Below are 10,710 nucleotides of genomic sequence, written 5' to 3' on the forward strand. Positions count from 1 at the left end.
CGACTCTATCTCTGCAAAATTAATAACTTACAAATACTTCCCTTTCATATATATTCGACGACTTGATTCATTTTAATATTTTTTTATTGGAAATAACTCATTTACTGATTCATTTTAATATTTTTTTATTGGAAATAACTCATTGTTTTATATCGATAAGGCTTTATTTGCTAAAATGCACATGATAACCTTGATAGATCTTGTAAGAAATCAGCTTAGCGTTTTGAAAATGAAATAGAAAAAAAAACGAAAAGAAAATAAATAAATTTGTAAAAGAAAGAGATAGAGAGATGGAGAGATAGAGAGGGGGAGGGAGGGAGAAAGAGAGAGGGGGAGGGAGAAAGAGAGAAGTTCGGTTGGGGAGGATCGAAAACCTCATTGGATATATGCCACTCGCCAACTATTAATCAATGGCATCGAAGTGTATTCTGCTACCCCCCCCCAACAAAAAAAAAATAATAAAAATGCACCACCCCCATCACCTGGAGATTGGACATTCTCGTGGAAACTCCAGTTCTGGTAAAAAAAAAAAAAGACAATAAATTCTCACAGAATCAAACGTAACTTACACTGCATGTTCAAGATTACAAATAAATGACATGTGCCAAACAATTTTGGAAGAAAATGTATACCGGCTGAGTAATGGGCATAGAATGACAAGGACATCAAGGTAATACTGGCCCCGAAACCATGTGTGTTGTCCTATATAATTATAGCTTTCTGTGTACAGTGCTTGTTACTTTACCAAGACTCGGCCAAATTTATTATGATTTTGATGACTCCAGAACCTTGTAGTGCACACCAATACTTACATGCTCAACTGTTTCTGATCCATTCCACACCTTTTCTTTCACAATGCAATCGCATTACCAAAACTGGAGTTTATCTTTAATCATTTGGTCTCATGAGCCCTTAGATAGCTTTTCAGAAGGCTCGAGAGATCGACATTTTCCTTCTAGATTCAGTCATAAGCTGTTGATCTTATGCGGCTGCATTTAGCCGAATTTCAAATTGATTCATTGTTACAAACCAAATCAACAGAGCTGAGGCTTCATGTGTTTTGGGCGCTCAGAGGATGTAGCCCCCCCCCCCCCCACTCCCGCCCCTCCTTGTTTTTTAATGTTCGAGTAATGAGATTCCGCCTATAGCTAGCAGGATGAGAGAACTTGTTCGGATCGTTCTATCAAGCGGAACAATGATCCAATGTACGCAGGAATTGTCACTCGAATAGCGCCCTCTATAGACATTTTACGACTTATTCGTACGAAAGCTGGCTATCACGTATGCCTTGCTGTCTGCTAGCTACATACGCTGAGTTTTCCGGTGGTCAGCTAGCTAGCCGTAGATGCTGCAGTGCAGTGATTAGTTCGGACATTCAGCATAACATCATAGCATGATCATATGGTCAACTCTCGATCTTTCACGCTTTGGGGAATATCCCCCAAAGGTCCCATCTGAACGACCGGACCTGGCTCATTCTGGATGTATCTACTAATCTTCTAAACTTCGCCAGCGTTGTATTTGGATTACAGACAGACTGCATCCTTTTAGTTTTATTGGAGACACATATACAACCCATTCAGGAGACGTGGGAATAACTTGGTAGTTTTGCTATGGGAAACTCGGCTGTATGTAGACAGTCGCTGACAGTCTAACCGGCCGGCGTGACCCCGAGGTCGCACGCAGCTGCCTTGTACAAGGAAATACCTGTCTGCCGTATGACTGGATCTCAATGGAATTACGATTTAAAGGGTAAGATTGCGATTTAAAGGGTGATATCAAGTCGTTTGCATGCAGTATGGTGTTATCGGGGTTAGCTGTGTTTTCATTCTTATACCATCATAGCGAATTTGAAGTTATCTAATAAATTAATGACTCATTAAATTAATCTTGAATCGAATGGAGGCACAAATTTTAATTTTGGCTTTGGACTATGTCGGTCTTGTTTAGATTCTAAGCTAGTCACAGTATAGTATGTGTACATCCATATTATGTTGTTGGACCTATAAGTGTGTTATACCAAATAGATTGGTCATACAATAGTCAAGTATATCGTGCCCATGGTAATTTACTTTTCTCTTACATGAACCGAATGAGTAACTTAGACATAGACTGACTGCAAAAGTAATAGGCCTATGTCGTTAGTACTTATTTCATTGTGGTTGTTTTTAGTATTTTTTTTTCTTCAAAATTTCTTTCATAAACCCAGGAACAAGCAAATCATTGAATTAAACAACACAGCATGTATCCATGTTGACTGCCTTCGTTATAATTTTCATGCAGGTATTAATTGGCAAGGAATAATATAAATCGTTATATTTGGGCATTGCCCCAGCTGGAAATGAAAAAATTGTTCGTACAATGCGCTGTAGGGCATGTTCCTGCTGACCGTATCTCAGCTATTTTTCTACTAATTGATACCAATTAATATTTGGAGTTAACTTCAAAATCCAAATCAAGGATAGTATAGTAGCTAACCATAGATGTCTGAATGGTGGTGGTAATACTGGAGCCTATTTCTTTATTTCTTTTGCAATCTGATAATAGGGAGAGTAATTTCTTACTCTCTCTATAATACATGTAAGTCCACTACTCTCTCTCTCTCTCTCTCTCTCTCACGCTCTCTCTCTCTCTCTCTCTCTCTCACTCTCTCTCCCCATCTCCCCATCTCTCCTCTTCCACTCCTGTCTTACCCACTTCAGCTTCTAATTCTCCCAAACACTTTCCTCTTGTCTTTCTCCTTGCAAGATCCTCCATGTTTACATTCCCCTCTCTCATGTTTCAGCTTCTTCTCCTTCTTCTTCTTCTTCTTCTTCTTCTTTTTTTCTTCTTCTTCTTCTTCTTCTTTTCTTCTTCTTCTTCTTCTCCTTCTTCTTCTTCTTCTTCTTCTCCTTCTCTTCTTCCCTCTCCTTCATCTTCAGCTTCGTTTGCCAGCTGATCATCGTGCCCTATACTTCCAGTAGATATGCTTTTAATCATGCTAATCAATCAATATTATCCATGTATATCGGCCAGTGGTCAGTCTATATTACAATCTTCATCAATAAACAGACGGTCAAATGTCAATTACTTTCTAAGCTTTACCAATTGAGTTCTTCCCAGGTCAATCTCTGATTGTGGTTCCTTGAAAGGATACTCAATTTTTCTTCACAATTATAGTTGTGCATCATACTTTTTTTTGTTTAGAACGTACCAAAAAAAGATCGTTAAACTTGATGCAAAAACATCATCTATAAATTATTCCACATTCATCAAGTCAATGTTTATTTCGTTTATAGAAACAAGTCGTGAGAATTGAGTGACCAAATCCATTATTTGTCTTAAATATAAATTTATAGTGAATTATGCCAAGTCTTGATGCTTTGGGGAATATTGAGTACTATCAAGTTTTCAACCATAACTTCAGATGCATTTTGTGTCATATGATACAAAGAAATGTGCTGTTTAAAATGGGGATATTAATATGAGGATGATCTCTATTTTTTCGGCATGCTCGGATGGAAAGCCATTGAAAGTTTCTCTTGATTAATTTCTTAAGTGTCTCTTTAAGGAGTCCATTAGCGGTACTCCCCACCTTCAGGTTAATTGCGAAGAATGAACATCGACTGCTGGAAGTACCCATCTGAATTCATTACCCTTTAAAGGGGGCATTGAGTCGCATATCGTCACCAATTTAGAGATTATACGAGGGTTTAACTCCACCACTGTCGTTTAGACTGTTAGTCTGCTATTGTGTGCATTGAAGGCAATAAGAGTCCTTTAATCACCTTTAGAAGCATAGACACCCACCTCTCTTTTGTGGTTATTGCAACCGAAACGTATTCTACAAGTCCCCTTGTATTTGGTCACTTGGTCTTGGTCAGTGCATTGCCCTTAATACTTCAATGCATCTGGCCGAGTAAGGACTAAAAACTCTTTTTTGATTAAATAGAATTGATACAAATCAAAAGTGTAATTACTTTTGAACTGATACTTTTGAAACACATTGCACGAAAACAAAGGAGAAAAGTAACACAAGCAGAAAATAAGATATTTTATTGCGATAAATACAGTATAAAAAGGCACTCCTATTAGAATATGTTTTCAATTGAAAAACTTATTCCAATAAGTCACATAATCGGCTCTTAATACTCTGCTTTTTATTGTAATAAAAAACGATCGCGAATAAATCTGTTATGTTATTCGTTAGGTTAATCCATAGCATTTGATCGTCTGGGGCAAACATCTATATCGAACATCATGTTTATAATCTTCATGTGCATTGTTAGACAGAAAAACAACCGCACCCCAAATAACTTTCCCCACCATTTTCGAGCCCCTGTAATGTATATTTCATGAAATAGATTAAATTGATATATTATCCGCCCCGAGTAGGGATTTGCCGAAAATTCAAATAAGCTTGTGGTCAGCTCAACCTGTCTGAGCATGTAATGTTTCTAACGTTTGAACGATTAGGTCTATTTTTGTTAAATTTTATTTTCAAAGATAGGAATGTAATTAATAAAAGTGGATTTGATTCTGATTTTCAAAAGCTGTCTCCGTTTCGTTTACCCTATTGATTACTCGTGTAAAACATAACAATTACTTCTTTTATTTGCATTATTTACAAATTTTACATCTTAAACGTCCTGGTTTAAATGCCTCCTTTCAGTTTGTTTTCTTCTTAAAAATGTATAATTCACAATATCTCATTTTTCATTTGGTTTTTCCTACCCCCAGGTACGACCAGTAATAGCCTCTTATCCACCGAAGAGATCGCTTCACGGATTATTTGAAGTTTTTAAAGAAAAGTAGGGCATCACCTTGGTAACCAACTTGGCGTCTTTAGCTCCGCCCCACGCTGTACCCCTCCGTGACAACAGATGAGTCCCAAGTTCAACCCCTCTCGCGCTCATTCAAGCGTCGAGCCTCGGAGCGTACGGTCGTGACTTCTGAGCTGGATTTCTTTGACGAAGGGGACAGCTACTTTATTGTTATTTGGAATATATTCAACAACCAATAGGCAGCTTTTATTAAAACCTTAGGACCTTTTGAAACTGATCTAATCACTTGTTAAGCTTCTCTTTTTTTTAATTACAGCAGCGCACGCACCCGACACTGTTTTTATTGACAGTGTTCTTTGCAAGTCCTTCTGGAAGGGTGCCCACTCAATCGGTAACAAGTGATCGCTCTTGCGTGTTACCAACAAAAGCTTCCAATCTTTATCCAGTCACAAACGGAGATAAATCTCGCATATTTGTGGGCAGCTCGCTTTTGTGTTTTGGGTCTTTTGTGTGTTTTCTGAAATCATTCACAGCGATAACTGGAAGTAAACCTTCAGTAGTAGTATTTCAAGCCAGCAAACCTCAACACCCATGCTGTTTTGCACCGCATTAAAGCATCAACAAAGTTATAAACTTGGACAAGGTTTTGTTTTTCTTCACTGGAAAGTTTTGAAATTTATTCACGATTGTTTGCGCTGTTCGTGAATTTCATCTAACCAACTGGGAGTTATTGATTAAACCATCTTTGCGTGCAGATCGACGTGAATATAAATGGTATTTTGCCAACACGTGTATGTATGTCGACCGAGAGAAGAACAAGGTTAAACACACACGACTAGCCTGTGAATTGATCAGACTGACGTTCATGGTCATAATTGTGTTTTTTGGACTTTAGCAGAGCAAACTTTGTCACGTTTGGTGTTTTCGTGTCTGAATTTTCTCGACCTTCTTCAGTTCTTGGAGATATATGGTTATGTTTTCAGCACACGGAGTGTGAGTAAGACCGAAACCGGGAATATACAATCCAACTTTCTCACACGAAGGAAAATAACCTCGAAGAACTGACATCTGCTGCAGTTACATCGCGCATCAGTTTAGGAATTCTCGGGTGGAAAACATTGTCATCGGTTGCAGCAAGGTTTAGGAAAATGATATTTGTTTCCAGTGATCGATGAATGTAAATCGAATTCTCGATGGTAGCCATGGACGGTTTACAAACATTGCACGACGAGCGTGCCCGGTTCGACAACCCGTACGATGACCGGTACAGCTCAACCTGGGAAGGCGCATCCCTCAAGCCTTTCCGAACTAAAGATGAATACCTCTACGCGATGCGAGAGGACCTGGCCGAATGGCTCAGTAACATGTACGACCTGGAGATCCTACCAGAGTCTTTCTTTGACAGATTAGAAAATGGTGCTCTTCTCTGCCAGCATGCCAACAAAGTCCGTCGTGAGGCCATCGACTACAGATTGAGGAACTATCCCGACAATGACGATGTGGAGTTCGTTCAAGGAATCTTCGTCAAGCACGACGATCTACGATATAAGCTAGATGCCAAAGCGGGGACGTTTCTAGCAAGGGACAACATCAGTAACTTCATCCATTGGTGTCGACATTCCTTGAGGATTAATGAAGTACTCTTATTCGAATCGGATGATCTTGTCCTGAGGAAGAATGACAAGAGCTTTATCCTGTGTCTCCTGGAGGTGGCTCGTCGTGGTGGTCCTATCGGCATGCCTGTCCCGATGCTCGTACAACTCGAACAGGAGATCGATCGGGAGCTCGAAGCCGGTACGCCATCGGAGCCGGACTCCTTCACATCGACGGAACCTGCATCACCGAGCTCGGAAACCACGACCGATGCCGAACCAGAGTCCGAGGCCGATTCCGAAGGACGACCAATGGAATGTACCTCGTCACCTGAACCGTCACCCCAGAGGAGGGGGTCTCTCATCCCGAAGACGAAACCAAGGAGCAGGCGGGTGTCTTCGAAACATCATAACCAACAGGAACCTCAGGAAGATGGAGGTGACCCACCAAAACAGATCATGCTCAATGATGAAGTCCTCAAGACCTTGGATGAACTGGTGAGTAGAGTACATTCAAATCATCATAAATTAATATGTTCTTGGAATCATTCATTGAGAAGTTTATGTGCATATAGTTAAAGACTAAGAGGTTCTTTAGGCAGATGTGGTAATTGTTTTAATGTTTCCACTAAATCAACTTGTATTTGATGAATGATTGGTACCGTGTAGTCGGATAGTTGAGGGTACATTAATATAGAATCCAAATTCTTGGTATTCTAGTTTGTTTCAAGTGGAGTATGCTGATCGTTAACCCTCTGCTCAATGCTCATCTCACAAATAATAGCCGTATAAAAAGTACCTACTCCTCTATGAAATATAGGAAATAGGAAATATTACCCGCAATTGTAATAGATAATTATTGAGCTTCCATATTATTTAATAGTTCTTACGTTTTAGTACGTACACATGAAATAGAATTGTCATAATATGACGAAAGTTATGGCCTTAGAAAATGGTGCGCTCACAAGTTAACCAGGTAGCATCCATAGATATTGCGAATCCATAGAAATCCCATTGATTGTGCATTGTGCAACCGTATATATAAAATGTCACCAATTGATGGATGTATTCTATTTTGTTGCAAACTCTGTGGGAGACTTGATCTTTCAATCGGGTGATTCACATCAAATAATAGAGGGCATAAGTGGAAAATATGGATATAAAGACAAGAATGCCGTCTTTTGTATCTTTGCACTTTTAGACCCAATACAAACAGGAAGTCACAATTGTGAGTGTGTTTGAATTTATCAATACTTATTTGTTGAAACTAAATGCAATGAAGACAAAACATGTTTGCGCATCGAAGCCGCCATGGATTAATCAAAACCTCTCTTTCGTTGAGAGACCTGGTGGGTGTTTCACAGAGATCCTATGTTGTGCCCATCTCTAAATTGGACTTAAAACTTATGGAAAGCCGTTAGCATCTTTGAAAATATTTTGTAAAAGTTATTTTAAAAGGCATAAAATGTTGATTCAATCATTCATATTTTCTATTATCATGGGAGATTTAATGTTCTTGATGTGAAATTTATGAAAAGTCTAAATACTTGAATTTTTGCTTTTGAATATATTTCAAAATAAGGCTACAAATGGCTCTCCATAATATTTAAGTCCAACTTAGAGTTAAGTTTGACTTCGAATCTTTGTGAAACACCCCCCTGGTGTGGTGTGTACTGAGAGAATTCTCGCCATAGACGAGTTTCGAGCATAAACTTATTCCTTTTAGTTTCACAACAAACATTTGACTTTCTTTCTGTCAACCACTCGGTGATACTTAGCATCAAATAACGCGACCTCGCTGAACTCCTACCCTCACCTTTCCCCCTTCATGTTCTAGAATTCTCGGTATGTTCTCCTCCCGACGGGACTCTGTTGCACTAATGCCATCGGAGCATGATTGCTTTTGAGAAAAGAACTTCTCAAATGACAATGACCTAGTTAAAACATGTTTTTACCCGCAGGGGTATAATTCCAATCTGAAATATCATACTCTTGTCCCTTTGTAATGATGTGTATCCATGGTAACGCATCTACTATGACTAATGTAGTGTCAAGAAGACACCACACATGTCACTACTGATCATAGCCTATATGATCGTGCTTGAAAATGATTTCTATGAAATATTTCCTCGTTTATGTACTCTTCCATGTTTACCCCATTTGATACAGGGGTAATTTAAACTTAGAAAATGACGGGATAAAAGGTATAGTCAAAGAAATTGTTCAAGTTAGACGTATTAAGCCAGAAAATCGTGAACTTGAACTCCATGTACATGACTCTAAATATTAGCGCAGTATTATTGTCTTTCTCTTGAAAAAAGCTGCGAAGGGGCCAAATGAGAAAACAATGACATTTTTTGGTTGCAAACTATTGGCACGACAACCAAGCGTATAATTAACTGTTAATCTTATTGAAAAAAGAAACCATAATCAATTATTGTAAACAATGTTTTTAAGTCGTGAATGGACTTAAAACCTTCAAAGAAGTTCTTGAAATAACTAAAGACCAAGTTTCTGTGGTGTCGTTCGATTTTACTTCCGAGAAATATTGGAAGAATTACAGCTTACAGTGGAATAATAATGGAAAGGAGACGGAGATGGAAGAAAAGAATATACATGTAAGTTTCGAAGAAGTGGAAACAAGGAAATAATCGTTATTTTCAAGTGTAATTCCTAAACAAAATAAAATACACGCGGCCTACATGTAAAGCGTTGTTTGTGTTTTGTTTACGTGTAGATCTCTACATAATACGTTTACCACTAACTGAAATAAAACAAAACCGGAAAAAACACTTGATGCATTTTTAGACAGTCTACATCTGATTTCTGTGAGTAATTCTTTGTTTTTGTGATCAGGATATTGAACTTTGGATCTGAACCATTTTTGTTATTGATCCTTATCTCATGCCATCAGTGTGAAATGAATTAAGTGTTGACCTGAAGTTTGGCCAACTCCTTTCCTCGTACCACCTTTGTTGTTATCCAGGACGCGTGCTGACTTAATTATCTGATTTTCTTTACCGCGGTTTGGAGGAAAAGTCTAATTCAATTAGCAGGTTGTTATGAACACCTCTTGTTCAGTGGAGTCCTGTCCCTTTGTCAGTATGCAGGTGAATTTTCCAATTTCAGCTGTCGAACTATATACAAGCGCGAACCACACGGGTAGGAAATTGCATTTAACGTAGTTGATCTACCTGTCCCACTTCAGATCTGCATGGATAAAAAATAGTTCACAGATAATGATTAGCATATATGAGATTTATAAAGCGCCGAACCCCCTTGAAACTAAATGATCAACGCGCAGTTGTGAAAAAAAAATCACAACATAATCTAAATTATAAACAAAGGAACAGGAGTAAGAGAGAACACATACAAACGAACGAACAAATGATTGATATACCAAACTACACAGATATAGATATTTGTAAACACTTTATCTGCCATTACGAATCTCTCTCTCTCTCTCGAGAGAGAGAGAGTATTCGACAGCGAAGGACCTGCATGACCAACCACGGCCTCGCTGAAAAACAGCATTTGCTGAATGCGGGCACTTGTATTTGTTTTTAACCGTGAATAAATAAAATAAACAAACAAACAAACAAAGGTTTTCTGACTTTTCTCCTCTACTTACTATTGAGCTTAGGGAGAACAAGGAATTCGGAGAGCGGATTGTATATGCATGCCTTTTTTATTGCGTACACCCTGTACGTACAACTGTACTTGTCATTAATTCTCTGGCTAATTCATTTGCAGTTAGTGATTTTTGTGACACAATGTAGATTTGAACCTGTTTGCTATCACTGCAGTGAATGTCCCCTATGTGTTGAATGCAAGGATTTTGTGGTTTATCGTCCTTACAAATTTTACACAAACAGAACATGTCCCGACAGTCTCATGATTAATAACTTGGGGAGACGATGTGAAAATGGGATGAGATCCAAGCTTTTGTTCTTCGAGACTGAGTTTGCTTTTGAAACAAAATACACTCTATACAAGTCGTAGACCACAAATAAGGAGGGGTACAATGACTTATGGCGGTGAAATGGCAACTTTATCATATCATCATGTACCCATGCCAATACAATGTCTGCCATTACATTTTTAATACTGCCGTTCACGTCGAAGATGGATGATGACCAAAAGGTCACTTAAAGGTAATACAAAGTTTTGGTATGGGGTCATGAATTTGGTTCAAATGAACATATTGAAAGCATATACGATCCTACAATATTCAGTGATCGTTGTCGCGGTCGAAATCGACTCTAAAGTTATGAAATATAAATAATAAACATTTTATGTTGAATAGCCCCCTCTCAAGGTCAAGATATTAATGAAGCTATAAAACATTGTTTATT

The 10,710-nt window shown here is 38.4% G+C and overlaps 1 protein-coding gene across 1 annotated transcript; it reads left to right on the forward strand.

Annotated features, from left to right (window-relative positions):
* The first annotated feature begins 1,293 nt into the window (after positions 1-1,293).
* On the forward strand, positions 1,294-6,984 carry LOC115919181 (GAS2-like protein pickled eggs). The gene is made up of 2 exons (XM_030972305.1): positions 1,294-1,752; positions 4,720-6,984. Exon 2 carries the CDS (start codon positions 5,957-5,959, stop codon positions 6,932-6,934), a length of 978 nt encoding a protein of 325 aa, XP_030828165.1. The 5' UTR covers positions 1,294-1,752; positions 4,720-5,956; the 3' UTR covers positions 6,935-6,984.
* Positions 6,985-10,710: the final 3,726 nt, after the last annotated feature.

This window comes from Strongylocentrotus purpuratus, unplaced genomic scaffold (genome assembly GCF_000002235.5).
Source record: "Strongylocentrotus purpuratus isolate Spur 01 unplaced genomic scaffold, Spur_5.0 spur5_contig_862, whole genome shotgun sequence".
In the NCBI taxonomy this organism is placed as follows: domain Eukaryota; kingdom Metazoa; phylum Echinodermata; class Echinoidea; order Camarodonta; family Strongylocentrotidae; genus Strongylocentrotus; species Strongylocentrotus purpuratus.

What these genes read in the sequence shown, in the direction of transcription:
- LOC115919181 (XM_030972305.1), top strand. Translation starts at nt 5,957, where the DNA reads ATGGTAGCCATGGACGGTTTACAAACATTGCACGACGAGCGTGCCCGG.